Raw genomic sequence first — 18,460 nt, forward strand, 5'->3', positions numbered from 1 at the left:
CCTTGGTCTGCAGAAAAGCCAGCTGAAGCTCCTGCCACACCAGGCGGAGCAAGAGGACTCCACCAAGTTCATCGTGCTGACCTTCCTGTCCGTCGCCTGCATCCTGGCCGTCCTCCTGGCTTCGGGCCTCCTCTACTGCATCCGCCACAGCTCTCACTACAAGTTGCGGGAGAAGCTGTCAGGACTAGGGGGCCACCCAGGTGCCGATGCCACTGCCGCCTACCAGGTAAAAGGATACTTTGTTGTTGTTGTTGTTCTAAGTGCAGTATTGGAATTATCAACTGAGCGGGCGATGGGCTCATCTCGTTCCCTCTCCCATTGCCAGCACTCGCTCACTTATTCATAGTTTGGGTTCTTTTATGGTGCCAGTTGAAACTTCTCATTAACATTCATGTCAATACCTTGCAACTACAGTTTTACGGCTCTTATATTAATCTTGGGCCGTTCTTGGAGGGTCTCCTGTTAGCTGTGAACGCAGGTTGCTAATTAGAAATGGGGGGGGAGCACAATGCATGAATTATGTATCATCTGTTATCTTTCTTAGTTTGGCCTCTATTAATGAGAAATCCAGTGTTGCAAGATGAATTGCTTGTGTAGGTGTTTGAAGATGTCTTAAATCATGCACTTCCTCTCAGAGTCTTAGATGAAAAGATCTTTTGACCTGATCTGCTCCCACCCTCTGCTATTATTCTGCTACCGTGAAGTCTAACGCTGGCAAACCGCAGGTACAGCAGCGGCAGCCGTGAGCTGGAAACACAGAGTGCTTGCAAACACACCTGGAAATAAATTAGACCAATGAGGAAGTGAGGGAGGCAGGTTCAGGAGGAATGGGGCAGGAGGCAGCTTGCAGAACTGTGAGAAGTTGTGTGGCATGCATTTCGGGTTTCACTGTGTCCTGTAGTGAAAATGCGACTTCGGCTCTTAACAGCAGTGCCAACCCAGCAGATACGTGAAGTCAGGCCACTTGATTTGTTTTCGTGTAAAATAGTCTTTCATTCTGAGTGTATATTCCCATTTGGGAAGATAAAATAATTTGCTTAATCACTGTTTTCTAAGTTCAATCAGTGAAAAATTTGTAAGATTTTTTTTTCTCCCCATTGGACCCTTTGTTTTCTCAGATCACATGATGATGATTATACTATGACTTGTAAATAATTCATTGCCTTTTACACTCATATATAAAGTGGATCTTATTATCCTGTTGTCAGAGTTTCCTAGGTGGGCTCTCAACCTCTTTCCAGAAATACCCTCCATTGGACCAGCAGTGTGCTCCCCCCAGCCCCACCCCCCTCCCCACTGCCCCATGCACCAGTCTGAGCTGCCGTGTCTGCTCCATGGGGACGCTCTAACCCTGCCCCACGGAAGGAGCTGCCATGAATTTACAAAATCCCTGTGCTCAAAAGCGAACAGGGACGGGAGATAGCCTTTCCTCCCATTTCAGATTTTCAGTGTTGTCGCTGAGTGGAGAAAACCTCTGGTCTCCTGGCAGTGCGATCTTTTTCCCGTAAAGAAGTGGCAACTTCAAATGTGGCGAACATGGCATTTCACTCGCAGCGCGCGGCTTTGCTTCAAAGCGAAGGGGAAAGAAATCACGTTTGAAGAAGCAGCCTGAAAAAAAATGTCACCTAAACTAGTCAAAATTCATCTAGAAGTTCTATTGAGCAGGACCGTCAATACAGGATGCCAGGTCTCAGGGCCAAGTCCGAGTCAGAGCATAAATAAATTATCACACCAGTTCTATTCCATGTGTGAGAGACGGGAGATCACACAGGCGTAGGTTTTTTAGAAAGCTTGTGTCCTGTGATACACTTTGAAATTCAAATATAAAATATTGATAGAATGGAAAGGTTGGTCTTGCATGCAGAAATGGCTAATTTTTTTTTGCAAAAATGCAGGTTGAAAATGCATACTTAGGACCGAGTTTGTGATAATTAACAGGAAAAAAAAAAAAAAACCTTGCCAGTGACAGCTCTAATTAATAGTATCTGTAATTAAAATCATGCCCTTCCAGTAGGAAAATTGTTTGAATTTCTTAGAGTGACCTTTTTGCTGTTCCTCCTGGGGGCATGGTGGTTAAGTTGATATTGATTTTATAATGAGCTCTGGTTTGTTTAATAAGAATCTGTAATCCAGACAATAAAGGAAATGTGTGCTTTGCTTCAATCCAGATTAATAAAACGGGGGGGAAAAAAACGAGGAAAAGATTTCCTTTAAAAATATGATCTAGGCAAATTTGGAAATGAAATGGCTATAAAAAATTTTTGTTACGCTTCGTTTTGAAATCACTCTAAAATATTCTTGCAGGGACTTGCCTTGATAAATTGTGAGGGTTTGCCCCACTAAAAGTGATTGTTTTCTTGCGAGAAAATTCTAGTGTTAGACTGTTGTGTTGTCCTGTTTTTTGTTTTGTTTTGTTTTGTTTTGTTTTGTTTTGTTTTCAAAGCAGAGCAAGACTCTGCAGATGAGGATGGAGATTTTGTGGTTTGGGGCTTTAAATTTAGCTGAATAATGTATGAAGGTCCCATGCTGGTGTAGTTACAAATAGAGCAACTTCATTGGTAGATGAAGCAGGTATTAATTCATTAATGCATCCATATCTCTGTGGGCTTTCAGCAGCTGCCACTGATACCCCCTCAAGTTAAAAAAAAAAGATTTAAAAAAAAATTGTAAGCATAAAACGACAGATTTCAGGAAAAGTATTTGTTGCATCAGTGCGTTTATTTATTTTTAAGTGAGAATTTCTGCGCTTTGCTAATTCTACAGTAAAATTGAGGTAGTTAATAGACCTCATCTGAATTATAAGGAAAGTTAAACAATTTGATGTTGTGTTTTACTTCATGGGGATATGAGAGGAATACTGTGGTTTTTCAGGGCTCCTAAAAGAGAAAACGATTATGGTGTAAGTTAGACGTAAGTAACCTAGGAATGACAGCAGAGTAGGTGGCAATGCAAGAAGTTTTATTACTACTGGAATAGAAGGCTTCCCCTTTGAGTAAGAGAACGTGGTGTTCTCGTGCAGAGAAGGGCAGGCTAGGAGCACAGTGGTTCTGATAGGGTGGAGAAGGGCAGGCTAGGAGCACAGTGGTTCTGATAGGGTGGAGAAGGGCAGGCTAGGAGCACAGTGGTTCTGATAGGGTGGAGAAGAGAGCTCGGTGATGGTGTTCTGGAAGAGGCACTGGTCGCCCCCCCTCGCGGGATCCCTTCCTCCCTGGGAGTCCAGAACGAGAACCCGCTGTCCCCCGTTGAACAGCGCCAGCGTGGGTGAGATTCTTCTAGCACAAACTAGATAGACCCTTTGTGCTGTTGACCCTCGATGAAGCCTTTATCTGTGTCAGCCCTTTGAATGCACATGGTAGGGGTTTGTGCAGTCCCCACTGTGTGCACAGAACTCACTGTGAGGCTTGGGGTCAGACCCCTGGAAGGTTCCTGAGCGGTCAGTCAGCTTCTCTGAATATGAGGTTCAAGGCGGCGAATCGTTTGAAGTTTTAGATTCCAATGCAGACATCTTTAAACATCATTATATTCTCTTCCTCAAAATAGAACTAGTGCATCAACAAGAGGCAGGGTGTTAGAGCTCTCTGAGATTGTGTGTGTGTGTGGATTGTTTTTGGTTTGCTGAACCTATTAGAAAGTCAAATCTTTCTTGACAGATCCTTATACTCATGGCACTTTCCAAGATGTCAGTCCCATTAGATCATCTAGCAGAGATTAATGTGCTCAAACTTGAAAAAAAAAACTGGTTGCATTAATTTTTAGAATAACTGAAATACGTTGTAAGGGTATTTAAGAAATGCAATACTGCCACCATGCTTTCCCCCATTTTTTAAAAAAGTTGTATTTTATTTATTTGAGTCCAATGCCTTAGACTACTCGGCCATCCTGACACACTATTTTATTTATTTGAAAGAGTTGGCGGCGGGATGGTCTTCCATCCTCTGGTTCACTTCCCAAATGACCACAATGGCCCAGGTTGGACAGGTCCAAACCCAGGAGCCAGGAGCTTCTTCTGGGGCTCCCAAGTGGGTGCAGGGACCAAAGCGTCTTCTGCTGCTTTCCCAGGTGCACTACCAGGGAGCTGGATCAGAAGTGGAGCAGCAGGGACTTGAACCCATGCCCGTATGGGATGCAGGCATTGCAGCAGGTGGCCTAACCCGCTGCGCCACAACACTGGCCCCTCCCCCACTGCTTCTGTAAAGGTGACTTTTTTTCTTCTGAAACCCAGTATGTTTGGATTACATCTCTATTTCATTATCTGCAAAGCAATTTTGTTTACTTTTTGCATGCTGGTATCGCGTATTATACACGTGTGTACACACATGTGAGTACGTTTAGACACACCCACACACAAACACTGAGATAATGTAAAAACAGAGAAGGACTGTGCTATTTGGTATCGATACATTTTATGCATTTTTTTTAATGTAGGCGTCCTATTTCTATGGAAGGTGATTGGGTGAAAAACTGTGCCAAAAATAAGTTGTTAGGTGATTAGAAGACATTCTCCTCCTTTCTCTCTCTGAGTCTCTTTGAATGTTGCATCCATTTCTTGCAGGCTTTGATCATCTCCGAGCAGCAAGTTAGTATTCTGCCAGCCCTCTCTCCCTTCCCCGACACGAGGGCAGAGACTCCTGCAGAATTTTTAGCAAGTTCTCTTTTGATGGTTGATTTCACAATACCCAGCAGGTTTCCTCGTGTACTTGGAGGCCTTTGGAACCAAACCCAGAGGAAGGCATGCGTTGGGGCTACAGGGACCGCCTGTAAACAGAGCGGCTAAGTGCACATCTTGGTTGCCGCTGCTCCTATTAGCAAGTGATTATTACTGTAATGACAGTGTGCATGGTGATTGCGGCTATGCAAGGCTGCTCGGTTGACTCCGGCTGATGGATCTGCACTTCCAAGTGCACCCTGGCTTCTCACCTCTGCTGAGAGAAGCTGAGTTCTGGCAGAGACAGGACAGGTCACAAGTTGGCTCATTTCTCTTGTGAATTAAGAGACCCTGCTTTGTCTAGGTGAGTTTAATCTTCCGTAATTGGTGTAATCACTAGTAATAGAAATGGAGAAAGGGTAGGATGATCCCAAGGCCACTGGAAAGCAGAGTGAATTTTCCTGAGGTCACTTGACCCACCACGAGTGTTTGAGAAAGCCTTGTCCACTTCAGCCAGCTGTGTGCCTCTTAGAATGGCTTTTCTTGCTGTGCATTTAAATTTTCAGGTCAAGATCCTTTTTATTTTTTATTTTCTTTGCAATTGTTTGCGACGCAGAACCTATCTTGCTTGGAAATCGGAAGGGGGTCCTAAAATATTCATTTGAAGCCTTTCTTTCCCTAACACAGTCAAGCCTGCGGATTGAAATTTTTCTGATTTGACCTTTGCAAAAATAGCCAGTAGGACGGATGTCCGGAGGTGGGATCCTCTTGAGACTTTTCCGACGTGGACATGGTTTTGCAGATGCCAAGTCCTTGGCGTGAGATTTCTCCTACTGTTCACAGTCTCCCGGTGCCCAGAAGCGTCCCTGGACCTATCTGTAAACTAAGCAGATGCTACATGGTGGTTTAATTGGTGCCAGACTCCAGGCTTCTTGAGGCAGTAATGTGATGATCCAAGGACAACTAGCAGAGTTTTGCAGCGATGAGAAGAAGGAAATCAGCCCAAGAACTAGTTTTTATTTGCACAGTGCTCTGTTTCAAATGACCAGTGTGCACGGGCAACACACTTTGTTTTTGGGAACTCAGTGGCCTCTTCTCGATACCTCCTCACTATGGGCCTGAGCAGTTTTCTGGAAGGCATCCATTGGCGATGCGTTTTTCTCCTAAACCTTAAGCTTTTAAATATGCACTTTCCAAAGCAGTGACTACATGTCTGTTCCACACTTTTTGCCCATGCAAAATACTCCCTCAAATAGAGCTCCTGAGATGTGAAAAATAGATCTTCAGAGAACACTGACGTCTGGAAAGGTTGCCAGAGAAAAATAGAGCATGTGGCCCGTCCCGATACAGCAAGCCACTTCCCTCGATCAGACAGTAATAATTAGATCAGACTTCATTAAAAACAACACTGAGATGTTCGGGCGGTCACGGACTGTGATGCCTAAACTGTGAGAATTCTGGGGCCTGAATTCGATGGCTTCTTTCTGCTCCTGTGATGTGACTAGGTTTGTTTCTGCTTGTGTAGCTTATTAGCAGGCCTAGATCCTGCCAGAGTACCTGTTTCTAAGGCTCCTTCGTGTTTTCCAGGAGGAAGAGGACAGGGAAAGGAGGGAGGGGCGTTAGGAGGGACACCCGGCCACCTGCCAGGTGTCTTTGCCCAGGGAAAACCATTTTGCCCTCTGGCTCCCAAAGAGAGAACCTTCGCGGCTCACAGAGGGAGGTGTGTGTGTGCCCACGCAGCACTGAGCGAGGGAGCAGTTTCGGTGGGAGTACGCCTTACTGACATCCGGGTGTATTCTAGTGTGCCCTGCCTGTTCCTCTCTCCTTGCAGAAGCCAGAGTAGCTCCTCAGGTGACACTGTGCACACACACAGAAGGGGCCTCTGAGGGTCCCTCCTCCCCAGCTCCTCCGCTGCTCTCGGCATCAGTCAGCCACATCCCTCCAGGGAAGCCCTGGTCCTCTTGCTGCCTCCTCGCGGTCGTGAGAGGGAAGCAGAATCCTGCCACCTCCTCCAATTACAGGTGGACACAGCGGACTCCAGATAAGCTGTGTCTTGCCCTGTCCCCGAGCGAACAGGTGTCGGAGCTGCGTGAGGACCGGGCTGCGACATCCAGGCTTCCCAAGTCTGCGAGTGGTTAAGAGGTGATGGGGATGACGTTGAAATGAGACACCTGTAGATGACAGAGGAGGGACCCCCGGGGCCAGCCGGTACCTGGAGGATTTCGTGGCGGGCTCATGCAGCAGGGGTTGGCTGCGTAGATGGGTGGAGAGGCTGTTCCGAGCAAGAGCTGGGAGCCGGGCACCGGGCGCTCACAGCACAGTGGTGGCAAACCCGACAAGGACCAGGCATTCTATGGGCAGCAGGGAGGATCTGTAACGAGAGTACTGAGAGCCTTCAATGCTGCAGAGCTGGGACAGAGGCAGCTGGGACAGAGGCAGCGAGTGTGGGGTGTCATGGAGAGGACTCCTGTGTCAGGCCCCGCGGGAGTGGAGGGCTCCCAGGAGCATGTGGGCACATGGGAAGGCTAAGGGTGTCTGTGTGCTCCCTGGGAGGACTTGGCTTCTCCATGTGGCCGACTGATTCCAGAGAATAAGAGCCACATCCTGCCCTCTCCATTCATTCCTTCCTTGTCTACTTTCGCTCGTGCCACACTTTGCGTACTTTTCCATCATGCAAACTCATGCAAAAAAGAGACCATGATACCCTGCCTCCCTCCAGGCCCTGAGGGCTTCCCCGAGCCCCACCTGCCCCCCTCTGTAAGCTGGGAGGCTGTGCATTTTCACCCCCTCGCTGGGCTGCCGAGACGGTCACGTGTGGTCCTGCTTCCAGGCGAAGGGTTACTTCTGTGTGGCTATGGTACTCGTGGATGGGTGCTGGATTCCAGCCCTCCACCTCCCTTTCCCAGGAATGTCTCCTACTACTTCTCTCCTTCCTCTGGGGCGGCTCCCTGTCCTGTAGATCCGACTGACAGAAGCTGGGCCTGTTGTCTGAACTAAAACTCAGGACGTACAATCTGCAGAGAAAGCCTGAACTTCTAGGGAAGACAGGCAGCAGACCTGAAGTCCAGGCTGCTGTACAAGATCCAAGGCATTTTAGGGCAGGCACCCGGAGGAGGTGTGAGTGTCCCAGTGGACTTCTAGGTCATTCGGGACTGCAGACAGGTGAAGTCAGCCCTCCAGTTCATCCCAGCTTCAGGTGGGCTCCAGGATGCAAATGCAAGCTTGGGTCATCTTCAGCCTGCTTCAGCCCCGCCACGCAAGGGGGTTCCTCACCCACGTCCGGTGAGGGGCTCAGCAGTAGCAGTTCTCAGTGAGGAGAGAGGCAGCGTGTGCACGGACGCCTGCTACTGCTGGCAGAGCGCCAGGTCTTCCATGCGAGAGGATGAGCTGTTCAGAAATGAAGTGGGTGTTGGGAGCAGGGGAAGCCTACAGGCGTAAAGGCAGGTGTCAAAAATGGATTAGACAGGGATTTTAAGGGAAATGGATGGAGCGTGGGGAAGCAGTTCTAGAGGACAGGTAACCAGGGACTCAGAGCAGGTTTTAAGGGAGAGAGAAGATCCAGCAGGAGGAGTAGCAGACCCATGCGACGTGGCTGTAGTCGCTCGTGCTTTGTCCCCCTGTATTTCAGCACTGGTCTCTCCAGCTCTTGGGCGGGCCGGCATCCTGCTGGGGGTGAGGGAGCATCCCTGAAGGCAAGGTGAGGAGGCCCAGGCAGCTCTGGAGAGGCCCTCCCGGTGGGTGGCACTGCTCACGTGGAGGAGTGAGACACCTGTCGCGGTCCGACACCCCTTCCGGTTATCCCCATGGAGCTGCAGGCAGAGAGAACCATCTGGGAGGCTTCCTTAGGGACGGACAGGGCACTCGGGCCACGCTCCTTCTCAGCCGTCTGCCTTGATGGGCACGAGAGGATGTGCCTCGTGGTGAATGGCGTTATCTGCAGCGAAATGCTTTAGTCTGTCAAAAATAGCAAAGCCCTGCTCTTCACACCACATGTGTACTGGCATAAAAGAACGTGAGACGCTGCACAAGGAGGTGGAAGGAGGGATGAGAGCTGGGACCGTCAGAGGCCTGTAGGGGCTGCGTGCGCACCAAGAGAGACCTTTGGGAAAAGCATCGCATGGGCGGAGGACAGTCCTTTCCAAATGTCAGGTCAAGACCACTCCGGGGACGTACGTGCAGAAGGCCCACCCGACCAGGAGCCTCCAGCCAGAGGCAGCCCCGCGCAGGAGAAAGGTCTCGGTGCCCAGGAAGGACTGTCCCCCGCTGTTCCACCTGTTTCTCCCACCAGCCGGGAACCTCCTGGTCCATTCCTCCTTCTCCGAGGCCCCTGAGGTCTGGAGTCCTCTTTGCCTCTCAGGGAGCCCTGCTCTCCTACCACCTGTGGCTGGCAGCCGCTTTGGGTACTGGCTTCTGCCCAAGGGCCCCACAGGCACGTGGGTCACCCCTGAGGACCAGGTGCTGCAGAGAGCCCCAGGCGACCTTGGAACCCTAGACTGGCAGACTCAGAACTGATTCCTCACGGGTCTTTCCAGAAAGCGGATTTCTTCTGATGATAGCATTGCGCTTTCTGAAACCAGAGGACAGCAGAGAATCCGGTTCTACATGAGGGTAGGCCCCCGTCTACACTCGTGAAGGATTCCTGGGTGTTCAGAGGGTGGTAGAGACAAGCGACGCTGCAGTGACGTGAGGGGTCGGGGCGTACAGGGATTGGGGTGGCCACACAGGTTGCCCCAGAGGACTCCTAGGGATGAAGGAGGCAGTGTGCAGGCAGAGATGGTCTCCTGTAGCCAAGGCTTATGTTGAAGAGAGAGAGAGCAGCTTAGAAAGGCTTGAGCCAAACCAGAGAGGGCCTCGATGCCCAGATAACAAGGGGAGGAATTCCAAGGCCCAGGCAAGCTGTTTATCGTCTCTCCTGTAGACCTGGGAGTTAAGCAATGCAGCCGTTTCTCCAGGTGTCTCAGTAATGACTTTTCCTGTCACTCTGGAGGAGTTAAATAACAGTGTTTTCCTTCCCCATCTAGTTAACCATTCTTAAACTTTGCTGCTCAAAATCTAAAGTCTCCATTGGGGTTTTCTGCTTTGGGAGAATTGCTGATAATTAAGAATGAAATCTTGGTAGATTATTTCTCTATTAGCAAGTACAAGGTACACAAAAGGACTCTAATTAGAAAGGCGGCAGTTGTGAGCAGGTACACCTTCCAGATTTTTTTTAATGTGAAGAATAATGCCACCAGCTCAGTGAAGTATCTAAACGTGTGGTTTTGTGTGTCTGTGTGTACAAAATTGGGGGCACAGGAAAAGGAAGATGAAGGGCAGGTTGTTTGGCACAGCCGTTAAGACACTCACGTCCCACATCAGAGTGCCTGGGTTCAAATCCTGGCCTGCTCCTGGCTGCTGCTTCCTGCTGGCACACACCCTGGGAGGAAGAGGTGAGGGCCCAAGTAGCAGTGTCCCTGCTGCCACATGGGAGACCCTGATGGAGTTCCCAGCTCCAGGCTTCTGCCTGGCCCAGCCTGGGATGCTGCAGTCATTTGAAGAGGGAACCAGTGGGTGGAAGATGTTCGTCTATCTCTCTGCCTTTCAAGTAAATAAAAGAAACTTTAAAAGGGGGCTGGTGCTGTGGCCTAGTGGGCCAAGCCTCCACCTGCAGCTCCCGCATCCCATATCAGTACCAGTTCGAGTCCCGCCTGCTGAACTTCTGATCCAGCTCTCTGCGATGGCCTGGGAAAGCAGTGAAAGATGGCCCAAGTGCTTGGGCCCCTGCACCTGTGTGGGAGACCAGGGGTGGGGGGCCTTCTGGCTCCTGGCTTCGGATCGGCCCAGCTCCGGCTGTTGTGGCCATTTAGGTAGTGAACCAGCAGATGGAAGATCTCTCTCTGTCTTTCCCTCTCTCTGTCTGTGGCTCTGCCTCTGAAATAAATAAACAAATAAATCTTTAAAAAAAAGAAATTAAAAATTTTGAAAAGGAAGATCAACAAATGGTTGTGTTAGTGACTAAAGCCAGCTTTTTTTAAAAAATGAGTAACTGATATTTAAGAAATATGGATATAAAATACAATTTAAACTTGGATTGACTTTGTTTTTTTTTGATAGCATATCAGTTAAAAGAGTTTCTAAGTGGTAAATGCTGGGATTGCTAAATGGCAATAACGTTGGCATCAATGTGTAGCTAGACTTAAATCTTCTAATTAAAGTAAAAACTTTGATTTGCTCTGTAGGTAAGCAGTGCGTCATTTTCATCTTTTTGTTAGTAGAGGCAATGAAACAGAAGAATAGCACTTAAATAAAAGAATATTCCTACAAGTCCACTTTCTGTGGACCTGTGAAATACCCACTTGTACCAGAAATCCAGGTATTCTTGACTGGGAGCAAAATAGGGGCTCGTATTCTTTTTTTTTTTTTTTTTTTTTTTTTTTTTTTTTTTGACAGGCAGAGTTAGACAGAAAGAGAGACAGAGAGAAAGGTCTTCCTTCCGGTGGTTCACCCCCCAAATGGCTGCTACGGCCGGCGCCCTGTGCCGATCTGAAGGCAGGAGCCAGGTACTTCCTCCTGGTCTCCCATGGGGTGCAGGGCCCAAGCACTTGGGCCATCCTCCACTGCCCTCCCGGGCTACAGCAGAGAGCTGGACTGGAAGAGGAGATACCGGAACAGAATCCGGTGCCTCAACCAGGACTAGAACCTGGGGTGCTGGCACCACAGGCGGAGGATTAGCCTAGTGAGCCATGGTGCTGGCCAATACGGGCTCATATTAAAACAGAATAATGGGCCGGCGCCGCCCATTATTCTACGGCGGTGCTCCGGCCGTAGAGGCCATTGGAGGGTGAACCAACGGCAAAGGAAGACCTTTCTCTCTGTCTCTCTCTCTTACTATCCACTCTGCCTGTTAAAAAAAATAAAAATAAAAAAAAAGAATAATGGAGGTAGGATTTATACCTGCTTTGAAATTGAAATGTGAGGCAGAAGGAAACCAGGAAATAACTCCGATTCCCTTGTTGGTTGGATGAAGACACTGTGGACTCCTTTGTGGGGGCTCTCACAGTGCTCCTGGCAAGGCCGTGGTGCTCCCTAGCACTTCCACTGGGCTCAGCCTCGTCTCTGCCCGGCCAACACCTTGCTTCCAGATGGTTGAGGCAAATTTTTTTTTTTTTTAAGATTTATTTATTTATTTGAAAGTCAGAGTTACACAGAGAGAGAGAGGTCTTCCATCCAATGGTTCACTCTCCAACTGGCCGCAACGGCCGGAGCTGTGCTGATCCGAAGCCAGGAGCCAGAAGCTTCTTCCTGGTCTCCCATGTGGGTGCAGGGGCCCAAGGACTTGGGCCATCTTCCACTGCTTTCCCAGGCCACAGCAGAGAGCTGGATCAGAAGTGGAGCAGCCAGGACTCGAACCGGCACCCATATGGGATGCTAGCGCTTCAGGCCAGGGCATTAACCTGCTGCGCCACAGCGCCAGCCCCCAAGGCACATCTTGACTCTTCAGATTTCAGGACTCCTAGTGAAACCCCAAAGCAGACCTGATACCCGGCGTGTGACAAATGGCTCTTGTGTGTCCCCCCCCCCCAGTGACCCTCCCACTCTCCCCTTCCTCTCACCCCACCCCCACCCCGTCACTTCCCACTGTCCCCCACTCTTCACCTGCAGGCGCCCCTCCCCACACCTGCTGGCTTTCCTCCAGGGCCGGTGGGAACGTTGACTTCCTGTGAGAGGTGCTGCACCTGTTCCCTTCCGGCCTTCCAGAGCCGTGTGTCAGAGCCGAGAAAACCGAGGCTGGAGATGAACACAGCCCTGCTGATGAACAGGGCCCATTTGCTGGTAGCCACGCAGCTGGGCTCAGGCCTCAAGATTCTAGAAGGAAGGTCCTCGCACAACTGTCAGGCCCCACGTCATTCAGATCCGTTTGAGATGGAATAATGGGGGCCCCGGAATGATGTGTGGTTTCTGAAAATGTAGAAGCAGCTGTGCGGGTCCCGCTCCCACCCTCCCAGCACAGCCCTGCCCTGTGGCTTAATTAAGCAGTGGCCACCAAATGGAAAGACGTGAATACCTTTTGTGTTCCTGGGCTGGGCTCCCTACAGCCCTTGAACCACCCTGTGCTTGGTGCGCCTGAGCCTTTGTTCCCACTGCCTCCTCCCTTGAAGGCCCTTCCCCCGCTCTGCGGCCAGATCACTCCCATCTGTCAAGCCCTGTTCAGATCCCCCCGTCCCACTGCCACCACCACCACCACCACGGAGCCCCCCACCCCGCCCCGCCCCGCCCCAGGCCAGGGGACCAGTCGCTGTTCTGATGGCCAGAGGCCCTATTCATTCACACCCTCCACTTTATCCTTTGTCTTCTTCCTCCATGGAGTTCCTTCCGGCTGTATTCTCCCCGTTGACACTTACTTGTTCCTCCGTGCAGGACCCAGGCAGACGTGATGCTGAGCTGGACTTGTTCCCTGTGTGTGAGGGGCCCCTCAGTTTCCCCAGGCGCCACATCTGTACAAACCCACAGGGGACCTTGTTGGCGCTTGATAAAAGCCGATTGATAAATGGAACTAAGACTGACGTGAGAAGGGCTGGGTTGGGGTGGCCAAGGCGGCAGCAGGAGTTGGGTGCATTGAGAGCGCACTCCCCGTAATTTCCAACGTGCAGAATGGTGCCGGGCGTACAGGAAGCAGCTGGCAAATGTTAGGCATTGTAGGTGTCTAAGGGTGACATGAATGGTATTCTGCTGGGTCAAGAAGGCAGTAGAACTTTCTTGTGCGAAAGCTGCTCTTTGTGGCATCCTGTGTCTGGCCCAGGCTGCTCCTGGTTTGTTTCTTAACAGACTGTGTTGCTTTGAACGACGCCAGGATGAAACAGGAAGCCAAGGGGTGCGCGCGGGCACCCTGCTCCAGGGCGGTTGTGCCCACAGACGTGAGCTGGAATCTGTGGTCTTGGAGGGCACCCCTGACTTTTGGGGGAGCCCCTAAACTCTTAACTGCATGGCAAGGCCTCAGCTGTACGAGCTGGGAGAGTTTGGGGTTGGCGTTTGCCATCTCGCCAGGCGGCCTGGCTGGAGGACGGTTTACGGCAGGGGCTGAGCCCTTTGATAACTGGCAGTGTTTCGGGTGTCAGAGATCAGAGGTGCTCTCTGCTGCACGTGAGCGAACGCACCGGGGACTGAGTGCTACAGAAGTGATGAGATGAAGCATGGGTTATGCACGAGGGAAGACTCCAGAATCATGGCTCTCCTTTCCCGGTTTTCATCCTCACCGGGCTCAATCTGATATTCACCTGCAGCAGACAATCGAGGGAGGTGAGTGTCTCCGGTCTTAAAGGAGAGAGGTCTTTTAAAGGGATGTGGTGAGTGCGCTGTTGGGCACGTCAGTAACTTCTGGAAACAGCTGAGCACGCTAAACCCCTCGCCTTCAAGTCCTCACCTTCAGCCAGCATGCCCACTGCAAATTTTATGACACTGTGCGCCTTCGGTGCTTTGAAACTGTGCAGAACGATAGTGTTGTCCAGCTGTCTGAGGGGCTTGGACAGAACTGAAGAAAGTAGCCCCTCTCTTCATCAGACAAGGAAGCCAAAGCGCCTGGCAGCAGGATTCAATTCCAGCTCCTCTGGCAGTGCCTCGTCCATGGTCACAGGCCACTGCCGCAGGGTGTGGGCTCCGAGGGCCCCTGGGGTGGGCTGGCACACCGCCTGGATGCTGGTGCTACTCATTGATCAGCAAGCATCCCATTGAATCTCCCTGCTGTGCTGTGGCTCGGGGTGAGGAATAGGCAAACAGCAACAGGGACTCCTGTTCTCAAGTCTGGGAGGCAGAATGTGTCGAACATGAGAATTAGAAGGCGGTAGGAGACTGGGTGTTATATAGCGCCCAGCTGGGAGGTGTATGTGGCAGAGAGAGGGACAGGCAGCCTAGGGATATCTTAGGGAATCATAAGGGTGCTACAAACTATTTTTTTTTCACTTCTATTAGTTAAAGTGTGTCTATAGCTTTAAGTCTCGTTTTGAGAAAACATCTTGCAGAATAGGGAAAAAATTAGTATTGCTGGGTAAACACTGCTGATCACGGAACTGTTTTGGTGACTTTGCTAATGTTGTGGGTCCCAGCGCTTAAAATAATGCAGCTGCACCGGCTCTTGGAGCAGCCCAAGCTTGCAGCCGCCGAGTCGTTCTTAGCGTCTCAGCGTGGCGGGCTGGGAGGGGGAGGAGGGACCAGTGCTCCAGCTGAGAGGTCCTTCTGAGACCCCGCCCTGCAGGGGCTCCCTAAACTGTTTGTCCCTGCGTAGACGCAAGTGTGTTGGAGGGGGGTGTACACTCACACGCGTTGTCCCCTAGCCTAAGTGTAGAAGTCCCCCAGGTGTCACAGGCAAGGCCATTGGAGACACCCAAGCTGTGTCCCTGGGGAACTGGGGAGCTCATGGTGGCTCATGCCTTTTCAAGAGAGATGGGGTTGTGAACCCAGGACCCCATAGTGGGGAACAAGTGCTTCTGCAGCTTAGGCATGGGGCCACCAGCAGATCTGCCAGGGCTTTGACCTCCCTGTCACTCAGATGCGACCATGGCCTGCTCAGAGGTGACTGTGGCCCCATGTTCCCCTGATGTCTCAAGAGGAGGCCCCCTGTGCCCCGAGACATTGGAACAGGGTCCCCTTGGCATGTGCTGGATCACAGCTGTCATTTTTCTTTTCCATAGCAGTAGAAATCAGGTCCGCTATTAATGGAGGGAATATTGATGTAAAATAGCTCTCAAGAGCTAAAGCGCTGGCCACTGTGTCTGTGCTCACAGCCAGCCTCGCTGGCCTGGAATGGGAGGTGATTCCTTCTGGGTCATATGTAGTGTTACAATGATACAAAAGCCTGCTTGAATAACACTGTGTTACAAACAAAGACAGGTGATCATACAAGAACTCTTCTTGATGTGCTTTATTTTCTCACTATGAAACATGCGCACTTTTAAGTCTGGAATACATCCTCCCCTGCCTTTCCACAAACACTCCACTTAATTTTGGTGGTGCTCCATGTAGAAGTCTGTGTATCCTAAACATAACTTGCTTTGGCTTTTCTTATTCCAGCGGTAATGCGTGCCTCGTTTAGAAAGTGCAAATAAACCGAATTTAAAAAAAAAAAATACAAAGCGACCTCTAATTCCCTCCTAAGGTGCGAGAATCCCTGCGTATTTGGGTGTGTCTTTTGCTTGTGAAATGTGGGATTCTCTGGTAAGCAGCTTCTGGTACCGCAGGCTCTCGGCGTTCTGTTGGAACATAGACCTTTGCTCTTTTTTTTTCTTTTTTTTTTTTTTTTGACAGGCAGAGTGGACAGTGAGAGAGAGAGACAGAGAGAAAGGTCTTCCTTTGCCATTGGTGCACCCTCCAATGGTCGCCGCGGCCAGCGCGCTGTGGCCGGCGCACCGCGCTGATCCGATGGCAGGAGCCAGGTGCTTCTCCTGGTCTCCCATGGGGTGCAGGGCCAAAGCACTTGGGCCATCCTCCACTACACTCCCTGGCCACAGCAGAGAGCTGGCCTGGAAGAAGGGCAACCGGGACAGAATCCGGCACCCCGACCGGGACTAGAACCCGGTGTGCCGGTGCCGCAAGGCGGAGGATTAGCCTAGTGAGCCACGGCGCCGGCCAGACCTTTGCTCTTACATCCAAGAAGTCTGCAGGTGCACTTGCCCCAACTGTTTCCTCCCTGTGTGTCAGACTCCGCCTGGCCCCGTGAGCTGAGACCAGGTCTCTCCCCAGAGGGTGGGTGCCTTTTCAATGTGTTCTCTCCAGCCTGCAAAGTAATTGGCGTTTATCGCTCCCCGCATATCCTAATGAACCCAATTTTTTTTCCTTCTGTGGCTTTGTGCGTTTATTCCTTAGTTTTGTCCTGTTACCACCAATTATACTCTCCAAAGAACCCTAAAAATCCCAGGCCATCCTTTGTGTACACACTCAGGCAGTGCGCTGCTTTGCTCCAGCGGTTCCTCAAGAGGTGCAAAGAGGTTTTGCTGAAGCCTTTGTAGTCTTGGGCTTTCTTTCGGCAGAATTGGAGAACGATGGGTCTTTTTTTCTTCCCAGGGATTCCCACTCTCCGTAATTTGCCCCCATCAGATGCAGCGTTGAGAAATGAGACATTTGCATTATTCCGCGTAAGGGTGATTTTCTGCTCCCAGAACCCTATTCAACCTGCTCCGCACATTGTGTTGTGGAGAAGTGTCTTAGACTTGCGAGGGCTCTGCACAAAGCTCCCGGGGCCCCAGCTCGGGGTGTAACAGAGCAGCACGTGGTTTGACGGAACGGGAGCCTTGCGGTGTCACAACGTGGAGTGTGGTCTCTGTTTCCTTCGTGTGCGCCCGTACACCCAAGCAATCGACTCAGTGAGGGTGAAGCCGCCCATCTTCAGCCAAATCCTCTGCTGACGTGACCCGTCGGGGGTCCTGGGGGCGCTCTCTGGTGGCCTTGGGGTCCTGGTATTGGTGCCTGGGGGCCTCGGGCGGGGCTGGGTGCCGTCACACTCCCCTTCCTCTAGGCTCTGCGCACTGCACCGTATCAGCCCTGCTCGTTTTCTCGTTGGGGACATCCTGCACCTGGGCATAGACACCCAGCACCGTACCTTTCTTGGCAAACTCCGGGCCACGTAAATGCTGTTAAGTAGCATAGCACAGGCCTGCCGTCTTTATTTTGCGATGGAGCACTTAAATTTAGGGACATGATAGGAGGTGCTGTTCTTTCCCTTTGAAAACCTCACTCTGTCTGGTTTCACCTGGGGAGCATGAGGGAGCGTCTCTTCGGTCCTGTGAGGACCAGGACCTGTCGCATGTCCCCGCTTCCTCCCCCTGGCTGTGTCCCTTTCTCATTGCCTATGTGTAAATGGGGATGTCACCAAGGGAGTCCAGACAGTCTAATCGGAGACCAACAGTAGCCTCGATGGGAGAAGTAACATCTGTTTACGTGCATTGACTCTTGGAATACTCCCAACAGCATCATGGCAGCGTTCTGTTATCACACCCATTACACAGATGACAAAACGGATGCAGATTTAGGCAACTTGTCCAGTGTCACCCAGGATTCAGACCGTGTGCCCGTAGAGTCTTGGCCCTCAACCTACACCGTGCAACCCTTGGGTTTCTCTTGGGCCTGTTTGCTTTCTCTGCCAGTGATGAGTTTCATTTTCCGCTATGGGATATTTTTTTTTTTTTGACAGAGTTAGTGAGAGAGAGAGAGAGAGACAGAGAGAAAGGTCTTTTTTCTGTTGGTTCACCCCCTAAAAGGCCACTACAGCTGGCACGCTGTGCTGATCCGAAGCCAGGAGCCAGGTGCTTCTCCTGGTCTCCCATGCGGGTGCAGGGCCCAAGCACTTGGGCCATCCTCCACTGCACTCCCTGGCCACAGCAGAGAGCTGGCCTGGAAGAGGGGCAACCGGGACAGAATCCGGCGCCCCGACAGGGACTAGAACCCGGTGTGCCAGCGCCGCAAGGCAGAGGATTAGCCTAGTGAGCCGCGGCACCGACCTCTCCTCCTCTTTTATAATTAATTACCTGTAGGTTACTGAGTGTGTGAGCTACTGTGAAGATGACAGTTGTCTCTATATACTCAAGGTTATCGGACTACATGCCCTGGATAATTCTAATGATCATAAATCATATCTTTTTTATTAGACTTAGCTTAGATCTTAAATATCTTGTATGATTTGCTTTAAGATTTATTTATTTGAGAGGCAGAGAGACAGAGAGAGATCTTCCATCTGCTGTTTCACTCTGTAAATGACCTCATCGGCCAAGGGCTGGACCAGGCTGAAGCCAGGAGCCTGGACCTCCATCCGGGTCTCCCACATGTGTGGCAGGGTCCCAAGCCCTGGCG

At 50.8% G+C, this 18,460-nt stretch overlaps 1 protein-coding gene across 2 annotated transcripts in view; it reads left to right on the top strand.

The window, feature by feature from the left end:
• Positions 1 to 18,460, top strand: part of PTPRN2 (protein tyrosine phosphatase receptor type N2) — a 1,115,035-nt gene that overhangs the window by 964,310 nt on the left and 132,265 nt on the right. For both annotated transcript variants that reach the window (XM_051857048.2, XM_051857049.2), the window contains one exon: positions 14 to 226. In XM_051857048.2, coding sequence (XP_051713008.2) covers positions 14 to 226 — 213 coding nt within the window. The remainder of the gene's footprint in view (positions 1 to 13; positions 227 to 18,460) is intronic.

Source organism: Oryctolagus cuniculus, chromosome 7, assembly GCF_964237555.1.
Source record: "Oryctolagus cuniculus chromosome 7, mOryCun1.1, whole genome shotgun sequence".
NCBI classification, from domain to species: domain Eukaryota; kingdom Metazoa; phylum Chordata; class Mammalia; order Lagomorpha; family Leporidae; genus Oryctolagus; species Oryctolagus cuniculus.